This window comes from Ictalurus furcatus, chromosome 13 (assembly GCF_023375685.1).
Source record: "Ictalurus furcatus strain D&B chromosome 13, Billie_1.0, whole genome shotgun sequence".
NCBI lineage: Eukaryota > Metazoa > Chordata > Actinopteri > Siluriformes > Ictaluridae > Ictalurus > Ictalurus furcatus.
This window is the reverse complement of record NC_071267.1, coordinates 3,277,172-3,300,631: the sequence shown is the minus strand read 5'-3', so window position 1 is coordinate 3,300,631 and position 23,460 is coordinate 3,277,172. Positions and strand designations below refer to the sequence as shown.

The window sequence follows — 23,460 nt, the reverse complement described above, 5'->3', positions numbered from 1 at the left end:
AATGGTGGTCCCCAACATTCTCACAGCAATTTGAATCACAGAAGAATCTCCTGAGATTTCCTAACTGTGCAGAATTTCTCAGGCCAGTGAAGTCTGATAAATGCAAACAAATGTCTCAAGAGAATATATTAAGAAGAATGGAAAAAGGAAAAAGATGGAAAGCGCTGCTGTATCATGGTCAGCTTCGACTCAGCACATGTTTCCTATATGTCAAATGTGAACAAATTCCATTCAAGTGGAATGCTAAAAAGGCTTGGTGGCTGAAATCTAATCAAAATACTGCATTTAGATCTTGGAACTTTCAATCTGACAATTATAATATTATGTGATATTGAGCCGTATAGTTTTTACCTCCAATAAGCAGAGTATTAAAATAAAGAGTGTCCCAAAAGTCTCCTTACACAGGGGACTATATTTGCCAGCACCCCCTTCGGTAGTGCCTTCATCAGTAGATGTTTGTGGATGTCCAATTCTCGGTTGGTCTGCAACACTTCCAGTTTTTGAATTTGTTAGTAAGTTTGGCGACAGTGTCATGTGTGATGTGCTTGCCATGTTTCTTGTAAAAGCAACAGCTTCCTGATCCAGCCATGAGAATGATTTCAATACATTCTTATTTTGTCAGAGGCATTCTTAAAGGCTATCTGAAATATATATATATATATATATATATATATATATATATATATATATATATATAATAAACTAAGTAGGTAAAAGTGTTGGAAGACATTTTGCTATAAAAAAATCCCCTATGTATGGTGACTTTGGGGACAACCTGTGTATTTACTTATTTTTAAGCACTATTTTTGTGTAAAACTTAAGAAAAGTCAGGCCTTGAAATTCCATGGTCTTGAGATATCTCACAAATGTCTCAGCCTCACTGTGTTTGCAGTAATGACATGACAAAACCCTGTGATGCCAGATCAGCGACACAACAGAATATGTAAACACACAGATATTTTTTACATGATACATTGTGAACCATTAATGAGACATTGTGAACCATTATATGAGGTATGGCAATTAGTGAGATATGAACATTTAATTCAAGAAGAATTCAAATCTAAGTGAATAACTGATACCAGCTCTGTGGTCACTTTAACAATTCATGTTAAAGTGCTCATGATTTTTGTTCTAGGCTAATACACGCACATGCAGGGCAGCATTTATGAAGGAATTGCCTGATAGCAGAGCATATATTTACTACAGCATCCTAATTTTGTGCTAAAGTTGCACTGGATATTTTGTGTTCTGGTTACTGGTACCATACTGGTATCCTACTGCGTTGGTTGTGAAGGCTCATGACTAAATTTTTACCAGTTTAACAGCTAAAACATTTATCAGCACCTCATTTTTCAGAAAATTGTGATTTTGTGGCTCTGATTTGCTAGAAACTGGTTTGGACCACATCCAGTGACTGGAAATTTAGGAACAGCTGTAGTTGTGTCTGCATAGGCTACTTGTGTTATAATGCTACTAATACACAGAACCCTGACCACCATTGCTAGTGTGTCTCCAAACACTAGTATCCCAGAATCAAGTACAACACAATTACGTTTGCATGGAGGGAGCCAGGATCATCAACATTTTTCCTGTGTACCAGGTTGCATGTGCCCAGAACTTTCCTTCCCAGAGTTGCTTTACTGGTCTCAGCATACTTTTACATTCACTTGTTTGTATGAGCTTTCGGGGCGTTTTCATTTAATTTATTTATGATTTATCAAATGTTCTGAATATAGTCTGTAAATATGTTGACCTTTATTTTACAGCTTGCTTATGTGAGCAAGCTAATGACCAGCAAGCTTACCAACTCACTAGCTGTCTTCATCACACATGGTGAATAGAAATTCAATTCAAAAGTGTACTCTGAATGAAACCTCAGAGATTGGCTAATTTAAACTATTTTCATCTTGACCCAACTGTAACCCAGTCAAGTTAAATTGTGTGTTTTTTTCAGTAATATATAGAACAGGTAATGGAAATCTGACACATTCTCTTTCCCACAAGTGTCTAATCACATCCATTACTCAATGATTAGTGAGATTGCGTATGCTGATGTAGTTGAGGGGACAGTATGTCTTACTGTAATCTGTTAAATAAAATGAACAATAGTTTAGTGAATTCCTTCCTAAGTTTGAAAATGGAAGTGTACTGGAAAGCTGGAAGTTATACAATGCCAGTGGAAGCTAGATCCATATTAAACTTTTCATTCAATCATCTTCAGCAACTACTTTATCCTGGTCAGGGTCACAGTAGAGCCAGAGCCTATGGCAGGAACACTGGCTGCAAGGCAGATGGAACACCATAATCACAAACTCGTGCACACCAATTCAGAGTACTTGAATATTTTTACAGGTGGGAGGAAACCAATGCATACAAAGACAGAACATGCACAGAAACTCTCTATATCAGTAACCCAAGCTCAGGAAACCTATCAAACCAGGAACCTTAGAGCTGTAAGGTGGCACCACAACCCACTGCCCCACTGTGCCACTCGATTTTAAACGCAGACCTGTATATGGTCTATTGACTATACCAAATCATTTACTAAATGTATTAATTAAAATTAAAAGTGAGATCATGTATATATATACAGTGGACGTTTATGAAGTAGGTATATAAATATTTGGGCATGTCCAAAATGTCAGGAACCACTGAGAACCAAATATGTCCATCTGAATATGTTGAGCAAAACCCACAAAAACATTCACATTTTACCGCAGACGTCCTCATCCTATGCGACTTACATTTATCTTATTTATAAAACTGAGCCGTTGAGGGTCCGAGTCCTTGCTCAGAGGCCGAGCAGTGTCTTATAGTGTGCTTATAGCGCCCCTGGCCTCCATCAGGTCGTTGACGGAAGTGCACCAGGCAACAGTGTGTGCGACTGCAGCTGCAGAGAGACAATAACGCCGTCGGCAGGGCAGGTAAGCCATGCTCGTTCCTCTGTCACTGCTTTATTTATTATTTTTGTTGCATTCGACGCGGATGTATCAGGAATAATTTGTTTAGGACCTTGCCTGGTTTTTTAAAGCGGCGCATAATGTGTAGCTCTGTATCTTTTATTTATTATTTATTTATTTTTTCTTGAGACGGTCGGGCCCGCACATAAATAAACTATTGCTCGGAATAGCGCAGAAGAGATCTTAAATTACAAAATGCTATAAAAACGTCTATAAAAGGGAACGGCTTGAGAATGAACCCGCCTTTACACCTTATTCCCAGAGAGCCCCCAGTGTAACGGCATTTATTATGGCACTTCCACTCCCATATATATAGGCTATATATATTTATATATATAACCATGTAGCCTTGTAATTGACCTGGTTTTCTCCAATTCTGTTATCAAATGCAGTGTTTGTTGGATTTTTTTTCTTTTCAGAATGTCGTTTTTTTAATATTATTTGTTTGTTTATTCTCATTTCCTGCTGTATTTAGATCAATGAGAGCTCATGTTGTTCTTATTGGACCATTGTGTGTTTTTCCCAATGAACGCCTCGCCATGCGTAAAAGCGTACAAAGCATCTCATCGCCGTCGCGTGCGCTCATTTTAGACGTTTAAATTTGCGCAAAAGCGCGTTTCCGAACCGGCGTCTGTTCGGGTTTAGGTGAAAATATGTTCCCTTTGTCGGTCCGAGATGATTTTCTATGACTATGGCTATGGCCGTGCACCTGACTGTGCTTGGCGTTGTCGTCAGGCATAGTCAAACCCATGCAAAATGATAATAAGCAAGAGATGATTGTGTGTGTAGATGTGTATCATGCATGAGGATGCGCATATATGGCACATGGAGTGCTCATTATTAAGCCTGTTATCCTGCACCCACATGGCCCTAATTGGATTGGAGATGGGGGTGAAATAGAGCCTTGGCATTGCTCTCAATGGGAAGAGCAGCCATCCTGATTTTACAGCTATACCTTCTATTGACAGATGACATCTTCATTGAATCCATTGATGCATCTTAAGCCATTGTTTTCCAATCCAATCCTCAAGGGACTATACCATGTGGTCCACATTTCTGCTGTGTTCATTGTTCTTCATTGCTCGGTCTTGGAAACCAGTTCAAACATATGAACCGTCTGGAGGCTCTGCACGACTGGATTAGGAAAACATGCTTGAGGTAGTAGCATATTTAGACCTGAGCGAATACATGTGCCTACATCTCAATAGCTGGTGATCGGTTTAAGAAAAAGAAGTGCAACAGACATTGCATGGTGGCATTACAAGCGTGCTCGTGGAGAAGGGACACTTTCTCAGCCAGTTTTTAAAACTGGTAACTCATTTACACTTACATTTAGGTTCATTTCCTAGGGAGATATTTTTATCCGTGATAGAACACAATATGAGCATCTTGTTTGAGATCCTAAGTACGGCACATCTGTAGCGCAAGTAAATCCAAAGCATGGTAATTTTTCTGCTCATGAACAATTTCTGAACCTGGGGAATCAATTAATGAGTTGAATCAGGTAGGATCATATTTGAGAGTCCCTACTGAAATGTAGAAATGACTACACATGGGTAATTAGATTTATTTGGCCTGGACATGGTCATACTAAATGTAAGTTTAATAACTCATTAGAGGGTTTTCCTACATAATCTAAATCAGTTGCAAGAAGTTCTGAAAGCTGATGTTTATTTTTTGAATATAAAGTACTCTATCATGATGTCGGTAAATAAATAAAAACATAATACCTGTTCAAGTGCCTTTACCTTGGTGTTCTACTTGCATATTTAATGCACAGATGGAATGTGGAAGTAAGAAATAAGGACAGTATTTAATTCCACAGTTTACACTACAGTTAAAGGCAATTCATTGAGACAATCGATGAACAAATTTAGAACTAAGAGGTCACAGTCCCGATGAAAGCAGTGGATGCTTGTAAGTCAAGGCAAATTCATTCTGAGACAGGATTTACATAACATATGTACATTTGCAATGTGAATGCATATAATATTATTCTTCATCAGACCTCAGAAAATGTACAGTACAAGCAACACAGGAATCGAAACAAGTCAGTGCAAGAACAGTCAACATTCATGTGGCAGCATGCAACATACAATTCATATATTCATATATACAATATATGGCATGCGTATAGCGTTTGACTAAGAGTAAGACGTATGACTAAGAGTAAGACTTATATGATTCTTTTTAAACTATGCAGCTTGACTGGAGTCTCAGTGTATGTATGGTACAACACTGTTTTCTTGACTTTGCCTTTAAACATCCTGATATTCTGGTGCCAAGAATCCCTTCCCTCCCAGTCAAAGTTCATCCCGCCTCATAGTGCAAGTCATAAACAGCACATTTCAGACCAATGGCTTGCAGTACAGATTAATGGTAATTTTCCTGTTCTCCTGCTCAGTGCTTCCTAATAGAGAATACATTTTCTGATCCCACAGTCAACTCCATATAATGCACACTTACTACTTTTTAGATTAAAAAGACTCTACTCAGCAATGGCTTAAAAATATTTACCACACCATGCAACATTCTATGATCGATAAGCTCTCTGCAGAAAAGCCTGCACTGATACTGGTAATACTTTACAGTAACAGTACATGAATAATCATGCACTAATACCTGAATTAATACTTACTTAAATATGAACTAATGATGAGTTAAGCCATGTACTTCATCACGAACTGATGAAGAGCTAACCTTAGCGATGACGTGAGTCTTGTGAATTCATGCGTGAATAATGACCACCTTAAGTACATGTTAGTACATGTTTGCTAGATGGTGCTGGATTATTAATTTAATCATATACATCGATCCTCCTTATCGAACATAGAAAGACACTAATAATGAACACCAGTAATTTCATCTCAATCAGTTTTATGTCATTCTCCATCCATTTCTCTTCAAATCCCACTGGAGTACTAGTATGCGCTCTGGGTGGATAGGGCGCAGGGCACTGCTCCTTTGCCCACAAGAGTGAAATCTGATTTAGTTCACACGTACATGTTAATTAACACATTAACATTTACTAACGTGCTTAAGGTGGTCGTTATTCACGCATGAGACTCACATGGTAGTTAAGGTTAGTTCTTTATTAGTTTGTGATTAGTACATGCCTTAACTCTTCACTAATTCCTATTTAAGTAAATTAGTATTTGTGCATGATTACTCATGTACTGTCATTGTAAAGTGCTACCCTGATATTGGCAGGCTTTCAAAGAGAAGAAAACTTTTTCAGTGACTTCTCAAAGCAGCATTCTTGCATTGCATTGCAGTGTTTAATTGGAGCGACAGAGGGGAATTAGGTATAAGCTTGTTACAACACCAGTGTCCTCCCCAGACAAGCTGGCATAGCAGGCTGAGATAAGAATCAGTGCCACAGGCCATGTTGTTCATTGTAAATGTGCAGCTGCATAGACTTAGGCCATTAGTCGTCACAGCAGAACCATGACGAACCGAATTCCAGAAGTTCACATTTATGGGATTCCACATGGTCCCGTTTCCCAGTGTTTTGCTGGGGCCTTTCAGGAATGCTACATCTTTCTCGCTGCTCAGGGTTCTTTACTGTGTAAAGACACAACAGCTGTACACTGGGCAACAAAAAAAAGGGCGAAAAAGTTTTCTCCACCTGATTTGACTACCTCAGCTTACAAAACTACACTGAATGGAGCACACAGAATGGCAGAAATGAGAACTGCGCATGATGTTAGCACTGGTATGTTTGTCTTTTATCTGTCTGTGTATTTTAAAATTTTCATTACCAGTGTAATGCAATAAACACTGATTCCAGGTGATATTCTTTGACAGCATCCTTTATTTGGGTAAAGGAGGCCAGATAATGTAGTATGGATTTCCTCTCACCACTGAATAGACATCATCAGTAGATAGTCTGGCAACATTTTATAGCAAACTTCTGAAACTGCAAAGCTGGTACAATTTCAACAGCAGGCTAGATGGCAAAGATATATCATAATTCTTGCAGGCATTTTGATGACACATGATATTCATCATAATGTGTAGGGTTTGCTAATAAAGTAACAACAAAACAATAGTAGCACAAGTAATAAGCCAGTGGAAAACTATATCATATTCTTATTTAATTTTTCATCAGCATCATATTGTCAAATAATGTCCAGACCTAATTATAGACAGTCAACTGACCATTCAAACTTCCCCTGGCCATAAATACACAGTGAGTCAGACAGCATCTTGCTTAGGGTAGTTTGATATGCAAGTATCCATTTAGGCATTCTCTCATCTCTCTATGGACTTACATTAAAGCTACTGTGTAATTGGTCGCTTTTTCACAAAGCAGGCTGGGAGAGAGGAACGAAAAGATGGCGAAAGAGATCTGGAGAGAATAGGCAGATCGAGATAAGATCGAGGAAGGAAAACGATGCTGAGTAAAGCTAGGTCAGAGAGGCAAGGGCAGTCATCCATGAAGGAAGCATCCTGGTCCTGCAGCATCCTCAATCACGCACATTGCATGCCCTGAGTGGCCATGGTTTTGCTGTGTAATTCTGGGTCAACAAAACATATAATCTCTTAAGTGGTACACCATAAGCCCTGATGATTCAGTCTCAGCATCAACAATAGTACAGGCATTTTAGGACAAAACTTTTTAAAGGCTTTTCATCACTAGTTACCAGGGGAGCTAGTAGAAATTTTGGACAATTTTTTTTTTTATTATTATTTGGCTGCTCAGGGCTCTTGGAACCATCTCCGTCTTATGTCCTTGGTAATGGCATAAATCTATATTGAACCGCCACCGCTACTGAAAATCATTTGCAAAATAATTTACAAATAAAATATTTCATTTTTATTGTATAAATCTAAAAGTTGTGATTGTAGAAGATGTATTCAGACTTCTTGTGTTGCTGTGAAACCCTTAAATTGGGCTGTAAATTGGTCTGGTGCATCCAGATGCCCGAAGTGATATAATTAGTTGAATGGGTTCCAAATGTATGCAATTAAAGTGTCACGTGTCCCAAGATCTCTATAAATACACCTGTTCCTGAATTTGTTGGAGAACATTCTGAAAAAAAATAATTAAAAAAAATAATAAATAAAAACTGCATCATTAAGATAAGACTGGACAAATTCTGGAAAATTATTAATCAGGATTTGGTTATTTTAAAAAAAATCTCAAACTTTGAACATCCCACGAAGCACCAATAAACCATTTATTAAAAAATAGAAATAATATGGCATAACCCTGAGGAGCCAGGTAAGAGGGCATTAGTCAAAGAAGCAACCAAGAGGCTAACAGCTGTTTTGATTATTATCATGAGCTATTTTGTGTAGATTTGTGTCAAAATCCCAATTAAGTACATTTCAGGACTTCCAGGTTGTAATACTACAAAATGTTAAAGAGGGGTGAATACTTATGCGAGTCACTGTATCAACTCTATTTGAATGTGAACGTCTGGCAGTGAAATGTGTTTCTAGGTCAGTGAATTTGACAGTGATTTCACCAAGCAGTAAGGGAACGCAGGGATGGTTATCTAACACTGTTCTATGGCTGTAGTAATGTCTCTTAGACTTGAATGTTTAATACACAAGCCAGTATTTGGTAGGTGACCCATCTCACAGAATCATCCAGTCATGGTTTGTAATTATCCTTAGGTGCTGTGTCTTGTCAGACACACCCTCATAGTAACACATGTCTAGAAACCCGTGAAGCACAAATAATAGACTGTGCAGCCATTTGGTTTTGAGGCTTTGTTCTCACACACTAACAAGCATTAAATATGTGCCATGAAAAAAAAAAAAAAAAAACATGTGCCAGAAAAGCATCATTGCTACCATGTGTGTGTGTGTGTGTGTGTGTGTGTGTGAGTGTGTGTGTGTGTGTGTGAGAGAGAGAGAAATTCATATAAACCTTTTAGGGATGCTTTCTATACATATACAGATATGAATTGTGATCTGAAAAATTGTGTGTTTTCTATGTGTAATGACGGTAAAATGAGGTGTGTCTTTCCAATGCTGTGTCAATATCACTGTTTATCTAAGACTTCACACCAGCCTTCATCTCACTCCTGCGTTGGTGGGTTTGCTGAAGAAACAGAAGCTGAGCCAAGCCTGGATTACTAAGCCATACTTATACACACTTGACACTTTAAATGCCTACCTTTGCCCTCCCCTCCAATAAAACACCAAACAAAGACACCTCCCTGTGTAAGTACGAGGTGATCTCCAGCTGTCCTTAGAGCCAAGTACTAAATCAGCAGGAAAAGTCCAGTGGAGAGATGAGTGGAAGTGTCAAAAACCTGATTTGGTTCCAAGATGGTTGACAAGAGTAGCAGCCAGTGAGGGAAGAAGCAAAAGGTCATCTCAAAACAGCCGGATCCTAGTGCAAACATCACGTGTTCTGTAAGGTTTGCGTATCGTAGAGGCACATAAACCAGGTGAGATTTTTCCCAGGCTGTGTGTCTCAGTGTTTCTTTCAGTCTCTCTGTTTTTCCTTGTGTGACACATCTCCGGTGTTTGGCTGGAAATGTTGAGATGAAAAGGGTTGAATGAACAAGTTGTTCTCTGTTATAGGCTGTTTCTTCATACATTGATGACAAAATATTCCTTCAGTTTGAATGATTCCACATCTCCCAAGGGAGCTTGGTCAAACAGTATGTCTGCTTCCCAAGGCAGTCCTAATCTGGCACCGTGTAGAGACAGGTGTCCTTGCTAGTCTAGATGGACATCTGTCCAGAAAGTAAGGTTAAGGAAAGAGTTAAGCTCTGTAGCAGGGTTCAGGGCTTAATCAAGGGCTTTCCACTTTCCCCTCAAACAGCACGTTTAAGCACATGACCTGAGGGTAACATTCTTCCTAATGCACGAAGGAACTGCCGCTATCTCCACATTTCTGATTGCATGTCTAGACTTGGACTTGAATATATAAGGAGAGACACACTGAGCTCAGAGGGCAAATGGATGTACATGTGAGAGTCTGTCTAGAGGACCGGGCTGTCCATATCATATTTGTGTGCCTGTGGCTGACGTGTCAAAGAACGTAAGGAAGGAGGAACAGTAAAAAAAAAAAGCATTAAGCAGGATGTATAATCATTTTGTATTTCCAAATCTCGTCCAATCATAGGCTGCCGGCTTATACAAGACCTTCTCACCCCTACATTTAAACATGTGAGCCATGTAATTATCACATGCAGTAATAAAAATGTGGAGGAACATAAGAAAGGGCTTATGTATTTATGAGTAGGAATACCAGTTTCTAGCGTAATATTGTCTACTTATTCTGCGTGGTATTATGTAGTCCACACTTGGTTGGACACTTCTAGGTGTACAGAAGCTTTAAGTAGCTAATCTAGAGGAGCTCTTCGAAGGTTAAGTCATTTGACATTTCCTTTTTGATGCTTACTATAAACCGTGAATATAACCGGAACTCCATTGACATTTTGTTCAGCATATTCGAATCAAATCTTTGTGGATACCTGATCGTTCTTGACGTGGCCTAAACAAGACGAATGCTGCAATGTGCTCAGTTGAACAGGGCTCACTCATTTCACTAATAACATGCAGTTATGAGTGGATTGACCTGTTTGTGTGTGTGTATTTGCTTTTACAATGAGGTAAGCAGTCGCAGTTAAGAGGAAGTGTTGGCTCTTGGTGTAAGAGAGGCCACTGACGTCTGCTTGACTGCACTATTTTTGTGAGTGTGTCTGAAACCCTATGCTGGACCTACATGTTGGTACATATAAATAGTTTGTACAGGTCCTGGGTCTGTTTACATTGAGCCCATGATTCCAGCAGATGATGGCAATCTTTTTGAATGATTTCTATTGATACAAGCCCAACACTTTGAGAGCTACGGAGCTCATGGCTCATCAATGTACAGAAACTTAGACTTCTATGGATTTTCTGCCTGTCCTCAGGTTATATCTATCTGGAATTTGACTGTTGTGCTTGGGAAGTGTGTCTTCTCCAAGCCAAATGCTAATAAATTCTTCCTCTTTTCTCTCTGTCTACCCCCCACCCCTCTCTTTTTATTCCTGGATCTCTGTGTAGCCTCCCTTCACCATTTCCTCTGTACTCTTTCAGACTGATCCTTATTTGCCATGGACCAGCAGCACGATTCGTTCAACAGCCACTCTAACCACTGCAACTCGGCCGATGCCATGGCGAACTCCTTCGCTGGCATGACCATCAATGACCGTCACCATGGGGAGCAGTTGGAGAATGGCATCAGTCCAATGAAAGGTGAGGTGGCTACTGGGAAGTTTTTCCAAGCTGACCAAAACTATGCAGTTTATTTCGTATAACTCATTGAGGGGCTGCTGACTGTTCCTTGTGTTAGGATCCTAACGAGAGAATGGATAAAGTCCAAACGCCTTATTAAAATTTTAAATATATTCAGTTAATATTTATAATTCAACAAAACCATATTTAAAACCAAATCCGTAATATAGATGTCTGAGAAATCTTCATCGTCATGACATTTTGGACCTTACTGTACGTCTGTGCTGTTCGCACTGCACGCTAAATAAAGGGAAAGGACAAATGTAATTGTCTCTGAAGGGGACATTGCCATGAGCAAGCTGCTAAAATAGCAGATGAATCAAATCTGACATTCAAGTCTATTCCTAAACAGAGTTCATTGTGCCTGCATGGGATAATAGTGCCATTGTCATGAGCGATGAAATCCTATCTTGGGTCATGTGTGAAAAATAATGTGATATGCTACTCACAGTTAAAAAGTGTTGAATAAAACAATTAGGCTTCATTAATGAACTTGGCAGGTATGCTATATTATTCCTAATCAGCATAAATGCTAAATCCTATTGCTACATGAAATTTTTCATTATAAACCTGCCAAAATGCATGTGAATACATTTGACGTGGCATCAAAGTACAGTTCTGATTATAACGTCTATATTTCTTGATTTTCTTTTGGTTTTATATATTTGGAATCATAATGTCCAGACCTTTCATAGGGTTATCTATTAATTCTTATATTTGCTTTGTGGTGCAGCTGGTGTGGCAGTGGCTTTCTGATGTAGTCTTTTGTATTAATCTCTTTACACAAAGACAACAAGGCCATGCTTAACAGGGCCCTCAATCTAGGCTTTGCAGCTGGATCCTCTGTTCTGTAATCCTGGCATGTGGGTCAGCCTCCTCTTAGAACTCTGTACTAGTGTAGTATGTGGTACTGATTCAGCCCTGCTATAAACAGATGTTTGTGTGTGTGTGTGTGTGTGTGTACTGGCTTTTTGGAAATAGATCATTTAACTTTTTTTTTTAAACAGACAGTAGCATGGCTGGTTCTCAGTCCAGTTAAAACATGCAAAAATGTGAATGAGGCTATCAGACTTTTAAACATTCCAGCAAGATTGGCTCTACTATTACTAGTTCATATTGGTTGTTTATTCAATCACTAAGAGATATGAACATGAATCTTGTGTAGTGGGTATTTTCCCATAACAACTTCAATCCAAAGCAACTTTACAGAAAGTCTGGATATAAAATTCAAACTTAAATTCATCCCGTATGAGAAAGGTAAAGCTCCCGAAGGCAACAAGAGGAAGAAACCTTGAGGGAAACGAGACTAAGAAGAGAACCCATCCTCATCTGGGTGACAACGGATAGTACAATTATAGTATAATTCACTTTGTCTTCTGTAACTGTGTACCATAAAGTCAAGCAGTGCTGTGGGGCGGCTGTGGCTCAGGTGGTAGGTGATGGTTTGATTCCCGGCCCACATGTCTCCACATGCCGAAGTGTCCTTGGGTTCTGAACCCCAAGTTACTCCCAATGGCAAGCTAGCACCTTGCATAACAGCTCTGTAGCCATTGGTGTGTGAGTGTGTGTGTGAATGGTGAATGAGAAACACTGTAAAACACTTTGTAGAACTGCTAAGGTTAAAAAAAAAAAAAGAAAAGCTATATAAGTGCAGACCATTTACCAAAAGCGCGTTAAAAGGAAGTTGAGTATGAGCATCGTTCAAGTTTTAAATTTAAATTTAAGCAACTTGTATCTCTTGTAACTGAAGTTATCAGCTGTAATGGATTATGACTTGAGTGTAAACGTGGTGTAACTTAAACTCTACTGCTGCTAGCTTCTAATCATTTATTCAGTGCTAAGATCCAAAATGGCCACAGAATTACTAGCAAACATTGTAATGTGATCAGTGAAGGCTATAGCCAGCTGAGCTATTTAAAGTAGCCCTGATCATTTCAAAACATAACTGTTGACTGTTGACACTGCCAGCATAAAATAACATGTGGAAAGACAAACAGAGTGATGCAGTCATGGTACTGACTGACAGCCTTTTGCAAGTGTGCCAACCCTATGAACAATAGCCTCCCTTGTGTTGCACACATTCAAATGCTGTATGCGCTGCCATAATGTTCTCTCTTCACCACCTTCATGACCCCTGCACACGGTAGTGCGTAGCCTAGCTCCCCTTTTACCTTCCACCACATGATGTACACACGGTGGAAAAACTGTTCAGAGTCTGCGCTGCAGTTACATGGTACATGTGTCAGCTTCACAAAAGAAAGTGAGTATGTGTTAGAGTGTAGAATTAGAGTGGGGTTGATTTCTAAAAAAAAGAGCCATGTGGTAGACATGATGCAGAATACTTAGAACAGTCTGTCACTATATTATTGAGGTAAGATTGATAACATATTTAGGAGAAACCCTTGAAAAAACTGTCAGTATTTGAGCACTTCATACGAACCCTCCCTGATGTGTGAAAGTAACCGTGAAGTCTTTTCTTACAGAGGTGTCCCAGGAAGCTTCAGTCAAACTGACAGAAGATAAGCTAATATCAGAGACTGAGGTCTCTAAAGTAGAGAGCGCCCCCTTTGGTGAGGAGTCGTAGCATGGCATGAACCCATTATGAACGTTATGAAAGGCTAAAATAGTTAGGTTTGGCATGCAGTTAGAATGACTTAATGACCTCACTGTTTGTTCAGTTTCTGCATCTTATTTGTTTACTTGCCTGTTTTTAAGCCTTCTAATTTTAACTGAGTATTTACTTGACATAGTTGGCATCCCACCTTAAACCCTCGACATTTTGAAAGTTTGGTTTGAGTTGTTGGTTATGTGAAACACAAAGCGGTCAACATACTTTTTTTCATTGTTAGTTGCATCTCAAGTTCTAGCATTGCTTTATTCTTCCCAATAATAAAGCTTACGAGTGAAACTAAGATGGCTCCCGCTGATAAGGAAGGCGTGTGTGTCATGCTGAACACTGCAATTTGCTTGAAGCCCTGAGATTTCTGTTACTTTCCTCTGTTGTTTTCCTCTGAACTTTTTTTAGTGTTGTAAACAACCTAGATAGCTTTCTTGTGGTGGATTATGGTTTTTAACTAGGATAAATTGTCTCTTTTTTTTATCTTAACTGATAAATCGTAAGCTAATGATTAGTTATTTTTGTGGCAAGAGGGTTTATTTTCTTGATCAGTATAACACAATTGATTAAAGGTTTAAAATTTGTTGTTTTTGTGGTAGTATGAGCACTGTGAGTTAGTTCATGAATAAGCCTTTTGAGATAAGACTTTGGCTGACATGAATTTGCATGTGAATTGGTTCGGCATTTATTTCAACTCCAAGCTTGGTCTCCAGCAAAGAAACGTGGTCCTACATGTTTCCATAGATACCCACAATAATGTACTAAATTCGAAGTGATTTAGAACAAAGAAATGAGTGGTTACGATCAGATATCTGTGGTTAAAAATCGGGTTGAATTAACACATTCAGACATGAAATCTGTTGGATTATAAGCAGAGGCCTTAGCCTTAGACTTAGCGTCAACCATGCTTGAACCAGTTATGCTGTAGGTTGTAGATTGCCATTTAAAATATATAATGACTACTGAAATGAACATACATTTACAGAAAAGTAATTTTATAATTGATTTGAATAATTAATATAATGTAATGAAACTGACTGTGACTAATGTCTTACTGTAAATGTTTAAGATTGTCGTTTTTCATTGATTGTAATCACAATATGTGGAATAGGCTCACCAGACTCAAAACAATATTTGTAATGTACTATCTTTACTTAGCTTAACATCAGATACTGTATAGCCTTGGCAACTGTATTGAAACGAGTACAGTTCCACAATTTCAAATATGTCAGAGTTCCCAAAAGCCATCATCATTTCAACGAAATGTAATTTTACCTGCATAGTGCTAGAGTGGCAGGGTGGTGCAGCAAGTAGTGCTGCTCCTTCACAGCTCCAGGGTCCCAGGTTCAACCTTGAGCTCAGGTGACTATTTGTATGGAGTTTCCATCCAGGTTCTTCCCATTTCTGTGTGGGTTTATTCTGAGTTCTCCAGTTTTCCCACCTTTTGCCCAGTGTTCTCATGATAGGCTCCAGTGACCCTGATCAGGATAAAGTAGTTATTGAAAGTGAATGAGTATATAGGGGCTTTATAAATAGACACTGACTACCTTTACATGGACAGCAGTAATCTAATTATTGACCTTACTCTGAGTAAGACAATATTGTGATTAAGGTGTTTACATGAGTCGCTTTTAGAATACTCCTTTCATGTACCCGTTTTACATGTTATAGAACATAGTTCGATTAACATCACATGTCATTACGTCACCGGGCCACGCCATCTGACGTCCCTCCAGAATTTCACGTATCAACATACAGTTCATCTTCGTTATGGTACCGTATACAGTTTTGGGTGTTTTTATTGAACTTTTTTACGAACGCTTCTAGTGCGGTTAATTATTTATCATGCTGTACGTGCAAATAGACGACTGCTTGTAGCCGTGGGCTGCGTCCCAAACCACATACTTACCTACTATATAGTAGCCGAGATACATGTATTTCTCCTACTATAGGCCTATAGTAGGCAAGTACACAGTTTGGGATGCAGCCGTGCTCTCTTTTTTGCCGTAATACGGTTGAGCATTGCCGTGTGTGATTGTATCCTGTCGCAAAATGCGGTGAAAACTCCCACACGACGTTTATAGATTGATTAAGGTGTTTACATGTCTGTAATACACATCGATAGTGCGACTAAAACAGGAGTACTCAACAAGTCTTAATTCGATTTATGTTTACTTCGTAAACTTAATTAAAAACTGCTGTTTACATGGTAGTTTCTTATTCAGAGTATTGTCTTAATCGGGTTAATAGTGGATTATTGTTGTCCATGTAAACGCACTGAATATCTCAAAGCAGCATTACAGAAATCTATACGTAGGTTTTGATTCATAATGAGCAAACCAGAGGTGACAATGGCAAGAAAAACTCTCTGAGATGACATTTTTATGAAGCTATGAATGGTATTGTTTGGGGTGAGGAGCATTTTGAGCAGTCAGTGCTTTACTTATGACTTCATTCTTATGCAATCCTGCACAACTGCTAAATAATCCCCTATGAATTTTGTCTAAGCTCTCTTTAAACAAACAGCCTCAAATCTCATGTTTCTATATTAGTCACTGAAATTGAAGTGTCAGAGCCTATAGCCTCAAAATCATCTACGGAATATTTAAAGCCTTTAAAGTCTTCTTGTATTTTGGTGCTTTACAGAGGAACAGGTCGATGAAGAGTCAGCTTTAGCACATGAGTTTCCTCAGGATGAGACCACCTCCCTTATTAAGGAGGAGCAATGTGGTAAATAAACAAACAAACAACATCTTATTTTGTTTTTAATTCTTAAATTTGCCCTTCAGTGCTTAGAAGCACTCACATAATCACCATCTTCAAAACTATGCTGAAATAACAGACATAAGTTTTACAGCTTATTTCACAGAATTGATTTTTTTTACATAATTGTAAATTTATATATATATATATATATATATATATATATATATATATATATATATATATATATATATATTCACCCTGAAGATATAAATCAAAAAGCACATATAAGCAAGTCTCTTGACTCATTTTACTTTTTGCCCTGAAAGAGTTAACCTGCAGCTATAGTTGGTCCTGACTAATTAAAGGGTCTCTATTGTTGTCTAATAGAGGGGTTGGTGGATTCTGCAGAAACACATGGAGAAGCTCAGCCAGTATCTGCTCCTGCTGATTCAAATGGGCAGAGTGGTAGGCGCCACCAACCACTGATTGCTGCCTTTCATGATCGATGTGCTTTGCTTTTTTGCTGGAATGCTATGGTTTCGCCTTGGACCAATTACTAACCTCCACAATTTTTTGCCTTTGTGTTGCGTTTACAGCAGCTATCTGCTTACTTTTTAAGCATTTCTTTTCCCTTTGTAAGTGAATGTTCCTTGCAAACCAGAGCCATTTCCCTACTGAAGAGCTAACCTGGTGTGTTTTAATATCATGGCTATCATGGTATCAACCTTTTACACTCTTTCAGTCAGGAGATAATGTAGTGGATTTTCTCATTCATTTACCACTGCAAGCCTTGCTCTAATGGCTGCAGTGACATGGGTGTGATGTTGAATAAAGTGCCAAAGGCACTCAAGCAACAGCTGCTTGGCGTGTAATGACAGCTTGTTAGAAAAACTTTCTTTCCTGCTTCACTGAACTACTTTCTCTTATGCTTCACCCCAATACAGTAAACAGTTTGCTTTACACTTCCAACAACAAAGCATTTGTTTTATTATGTTGGTGTATTGTCAGTAATTAGATAATTCTGTGTAAGCTTTTAAATGCATTGCCTGTCAGCATTCAAACAATGGCAATTTATTGCAGCTACCTTCCCAGCTTTCCTTTTGTTGCTGCTGTGGATTCATGTGAAAATGGTTTTAAATTACAGTTCTCTAAAACCTGAATGTTTTTTTTTCCCCCCTTATGGATACATCCCATTTATGAACAAGCAGGAGGACCCACAGGTACATCTCCAACAGGTACTGTTAATGTTTTGTCTCTTTTATTAAATCACATTTATTTTTCAGAATCTAGTAATAGGGATGCACTTATCCCCATTTTAGATCCCAGAATATTCTGCGATACCGTAAGCTCCTATTGCAAAGCTATTCAAACGATGGTGCTGAACTATTGTTATATGTTCACATGCACCATCTGTATTGTGGTCTGAACTACTGAAACCATGAGAAAATATGGCAAATCTTCTTAAATACTGATCCAGACCTTCAGGACAATATTGGCCAAATGCTGATACTCAGTCCTGGATAGGAGCATCCCATATATTCACTATTTAATAGTACTTGTGCAATCACTGGAAAAAGAATGTATACCCTCCTTCAATTCTATGTTTGGTTTTGGTTGTTTCATTCTCGCCAACTTCTATAAACAAACAAATAACCTTAGATTTCAATATGTAGTCATATTTTCCCAAAAAGTTAACCAACATTCAGAAACCAGGTGGGAAGAAATATGTACACCCAATAATCCAGTGACCTATAGAACCACCTTTAGCAACAATAATGTGAAGTAAACGTTTTCTGTAGGTGATTAGTCTCTCACATCATTTTGTTTGTGCACAGCTCTCTTGAGATCCTGCCACAGTATCTCAATGGGGTCTGGATTCTGACATGATCATTCCAATACCTATAGTGTTGCTAAAGTTAGTTCTATATATTACTTAATTATAGGGTGTACTTATTTTTCCCAACCTGGTTTATAAATATTGGCTTACTCTTTGGGGGGAAAAAATTACTACTATGTTGAAATCTGTTGTTGTTGTTGTTGTTGTTGTCACCTGAGGTTATTTGTTTGCTTAGAGAAGTTGATGAGAACCACACAATTGTTATGTAGGCCCTGATAACTGACAACATGGAATTAAAGGAGGGTGTACATTCTTTTTCCCATGAATGTACATCACCCCATGCCACATTAATTTTTGTGGCTTTTTGTTTGTACTGTGTAATATATAGACTAGTTGTCTTTAACATATAGCGCAGAAACCAAACTGTTCACAGAATGCCCTTTATATGCACCTTTCACCTCTTATCTGTGTTCATATTCATATGGTTAAGAGGGCTAGCAAAATAATAATTTTATCATACTATTGATTTATTTTTTTATTTATCTTTCTCTGTCTGAGTTCTGTTCATATTAAATCAGCCCTCTCTTCTTGTGGAAAAGTGGCATTGATTGGTTGGACATTACTAATCAAATATGATTAGTTGTGTCCTTGTTTTTATGATGCCTGAGCAGTAAAAGGGTTCCATTAGGTCATGAAATCCAAAAGATTCTATGCCATGGACTCTGAAAGCACGTGCGACAATATTTCCAGATGTAGCAGCCGACTTCCCTTCAAGGGGTTATGATGAAGATTGGCAAGAGCTGGGTCGAGGGTTTATAGACCAAAGTATACCAGAAGAAGAAGAAGAAGAAGAAGAAGGAGAACACTTTCTGATGACCAGCTGGAATGGCCCATCTAAGCATCTGCACCACCATCCAGTCAGTCCTGATCGCACCAGAAGCCTGTCCCTGGAGAACGACCTTCCTGTCTCCTTCTTAATCCGCAGTGAAGCCCTGGAGGATCTCACAGCTGTTGGGGACAAGATCAAAGAATGTGATGGAGGCTCTGTTTCAGAAGAATTTCTCCAACAAGGACCCTTCACTGACTCTACTGAGAGACGTCAAGACGATGGGCAACGAACTGTGACGGATCAACAGGAAATGATGCAATTTGAAGATAAAGATATACCCAGTATGGGCAACTTTTATTGTTCCAATGGCATTTTATCAGTGGATCCAAGCTGTGAATATAACCAAGGAAGTACTACACTGAAGCAGGACTTTGTCAGTGCTACGCTACTACCACAAGGACACGCACAGAGTCTGAATTCAGTGTCAGTGAGAGACTCTTACTTGGTACCGCACAAAGGTAATCATAGTGATTTAGATGATGACCAGGCACATTACCCTGGAAGCCTAGCGACTGAAGGAAAAGAAGTCATTCCTCCTTTGGAGGACTCAACCAGTTCTCCAGTCACTTCCTATGGCTCACCAACTAGAAAATCTCGTGTACCCGTATCTCAGTTCAAAGGTCTGTGATGTCTTATTAACCCAAATCCCAACCCAGTCTATCTTGTTTTATTTCCTTCTACCTTTGCTTTTCAGAGCTATTTTAAGCTGTGCCGCATTGTCCTTTGCTATAAAGAATGTCCAGCAAATAATCGCAGCATTGAGAAATGGAAATCGCCTGTCCCACAAATGTTCATTTTTTTTAAGCTTTACTTTCATATAATTGCTGTCACCCTGCCGTGCTTTGATGTTGGTCGACAGTAATATGGCCTGTTTTTGTGCTGATTGATGAAGGCCGCGTTTGCTAGCCACATTTCCACAACTCCCATTTAGCATGCCACAGCTGCATGAATTTGTTTGTGTTCATCGCTACGTCAGTGTTATTAAAAGGACAGAACTGTTAACATCCTTTCCCACATGCACTTTTCTACACAGTATATAAAATACAGGAAAATCAATTTCTCCAAGAACTCTGAAAGCATGGCAGTTCCCTGTGGTACATGTGTCTATTCTGGTATAATAGGGCCAATCTGAGGAAAAAAGTTTTAACAAATTGTTTTGACCCAAATCTTTCTCTCTGGCAGCTCAAGCCAAGACTGACAATGACACTGAGAAACGGGTAAGAAATCATTTTGTTTTCTTCCATTGTTTGCTTATAGAATCCCTCCACTCCTCATCTTTCCTCTTTTTTGTTCGCTATCTTCTTTGGATTCAGTTATTTTCATCTTTTGACACAAAGACACTCAAAGCACTTCCTGCCAAAGCTATAGTATCCTCCATAAAATCACCCTCCAACATTGTGAAAAAATCCTCAGCGCCCTCTAGCTCTCCCTCAGCACCTACAAGTGCTTTACCAACAAGGATTGGGCCATGGGTAAGTATAGTCGCTGAGCAAACCTCTCCCTTGCTTCTGCTGAAAATGGCTTAATCTACACTTCTACGCCAATGTTGAAATGCTTTTCTTCCGTTTTTTACTAACAGTAGACTGCCCCTCCTCCACAATTAAATCATTTACTGACATATTTGTGTATGGAAGGTGTGAGCTACATTTTAAAAGTGATTTTGTCCTAATATAACTGCTTATTTACTGACAACGGATACCATTTATAATTATGTGCATGAAGATAAATGGATGAGCACAGCACAGTATTTATGGTTACAGAGCTGTTCTTAGAAGGTCCAAATGTACAGATTCAATGTAAAATTATCTTCTGAAGCAAGGGCGAAAATGATACACCTTCCTCAGAAGTGCTAATCTACTGCACTTTCTTTTGGATGCCAGGCTCCAGGAAGCAGGCCTTACGCTGCTGGAACAAAGATCCCAGCGATGACCCCTCCCCAGACAGGTGAGTGACTCACTGACCTGTAGAGACTGACAGTGTGTTTATGTAATTTCAGAATTTTTACAGCTTGGAGGTTCTACTTTGAGATTTACTATTCAACTTCTCAGACTTGGAAATTAGTAGGGAATTATTTGCAGATAAAAATGTCAAAGTTGCTGTTGCTAGTAAATCTCTAAATGAAATCTGGTGCAGCCAGTTGCCATTAGACACCACATAATTAGTTGAATGTAGTCCACCTCTGTGCAATTAAAGTGTCATGTTTCTCAATGTAAATACACCTGTTTCTAGAAGGCCCCAGAGTTTGTTAGAGAACATTCCTCAACAATCATCGTCATAAATCATCATGAAGACCAACAAGCTATCAAAAAAAGTCTGGGAGAAAGTTCTGGAAAATTATCAATCAGGGTTTGGCTATAAAAAATATCTCAGACTTTGACCATTAAATCTATCATTTTATAAATGGAGAGAATGTGGCACAAACATGACTCTAGAGAATGTCTAGAGGAGGCTGTCCACCCAGAGTCAGTGCCAGGTAAGGAGGGCATTAGTCAAAGAAGCAACCAGGAGCCAAGGTTAACTCTGAAGGAGCTGGAGAGATCCACAGCTCAGATGGGAGATGCTGTTCACAGGGCAACCTGGAAACTTCCCAACGCAGGGAATTATGGAAAATTTAAAACAAATTCTTGAAAAAGATTATTGGAAAAAACAAAAACATCTGAAATCTCATTTGGAGCTTACCAAATGGCAACATATGGAACAAAAATGGCTAGGTTTGGCGGAAAACACATGGCAACCCTAGCAGAAAATCTTTTACAGTCTAGAAGAGACTTGAGAATGAGAGGGACGCCAAATTTCCAAAGGACAATGCCCCTAACCATAATGCCAAAGCTACACTAGAGTGGTTCAAAACTAATAACAAAATCTATAATATAATATTTAATTTAAACAACAATTGACTGGTTGATTGATTGATTCTCAGATCTGATAATGAGGTCATTAAAAGTGACAGGGCATGCAATAGATGTGTGCAGATTTAATGTACTCTTAACAGCCTTTGTCCATGGAAGCTAATACCATTTAAAATGTCACATCATGCATAGTCAAAATCTCAACTGGTAATGCATGTCCATAAATTCAAATCAACAATGAACATTTGAACCCATGTTGCTCTTAAGTAAGCAGCACTGCCTCACACTGCTGTTTCTTTTTGTCTCTTCATGTGATTTTAATACAGTGAAAGTGGATCTAAAGAAACCCGTGAAAAATGGAAAAGGTAAAGCTCTCTGAGTATACATCTCATTTAAGAGAAGATTGTATTTGTTTGCTTTCGTCTTCAAAACATTTGTCTTCAGAGTGCACCAAATGCTGGGGATCAGTGCTGAGTATTTTTATGATATAGTGATTCATTAAATGTTGAAGAGGTAAGATTGTCTAAATAGAATTTTATGTCATAAGAATAATCTGTATTGATCCCCAGCATTTGGTGCACCATGAAGATGAGCAGGGTTCTCAGAACAGTAATAAGACTATTAGTGTTACTTACCATGATTAAATGTAAGAAGTTTGAAATATATTTGAAATAAAAACATTATTAGGAGTATTAGAGAAGCTCCTTAATGGCGATCTGAAATCTACAGTTTATATTGTGCTCTCCTATTAGATTCTCCTAAGACCCCTGAGGCAAGTGGCCAAAGTAGTCCTGGCACCCCTAAGTCACCTGCGAGCAAGTCTCTAGGTGGTAAAACCCCAGTTGGAAAGGAGACGAAGAAGGTGGCAGTGATCCGCTCCACCCCCAAATCTCCTGGCTCTCTAAAGAACCGTTCTCCAGCCCCGCTGGCTGCTGCACCCCTGCCCGACCTGAAAAACGTGCGCCCCAAAGTTGGCTCCACCGAAAACATGAAACACCAGCCTGGAGGAGGCCGGGTAATTCCTACTATTACCTTCATTTCTTCTATAATTTAAGTTCAGTCAGGATGTTCAGGTCCTACTAAAAGCATGGGTAGAAAGTACTACACTATTATGCTTCACATCCACATTCGCACACTCACCATTTGGCGTTCCCCATATTTACATCCCTGATATTTAACAATGATAATTATGGTTTCATGTCATTTGAATGATTTAAAAAATTTTTAAATATAAAACCTAAGTAGAACAACAGACATGTTCTGCATCTCAACACACCCTCCACTTAATATAGTTATTCCCAAACTCCTCAGTTAGTCAACAAATCCCATTTGCCTTGCATTTTTTCACTCTT

The 23,460-nt window shown here is 38.8% G+C and overlaps 1 protein-coding gene across 7 annotated transcripts in view; it reads left to right on the top strand.

Moving 5' to 3' along the window:
* Positions 1 to 2,607: 2,607 nt before the first annotated feature.
* The window catches only part of mapta (microtubule-associated protein tau a), a 28,610-nt gene continuing 7,757 nt past the window's right edge, over positions 2,608 to 23,460 (top strand). For 2 of the 7 annotated variants that reach the window (XM_053639859.1, XM_053639857.1), the window contains exons 1-6: positions 17,776 to 19,879; positions 20,442 to 20,476; positions 20,573 to 20,731; positions 21,140 to 21,203; positions 22,435 to 22,473; positions 22,861 to 23,123. In XM_053639859.1, coding sequence (XP_053495834.1) covers positions 19,081 to 19,879; positions 20,442 to 20,476; positions 20,573 to 20,731; positions 21,140 to 21,203; positions 22,435 to 22,473; positions 22,861 to 23,123 — 1,359 coding nt within the window. In that variant the 5' untranslated portion in view covers positions 17,776 to 19,080. The other 5 variants (XM_053639860.1, XM_053639861.1, XM_053639862.1 and 2 more) reach the window with 5 other exon arrangements.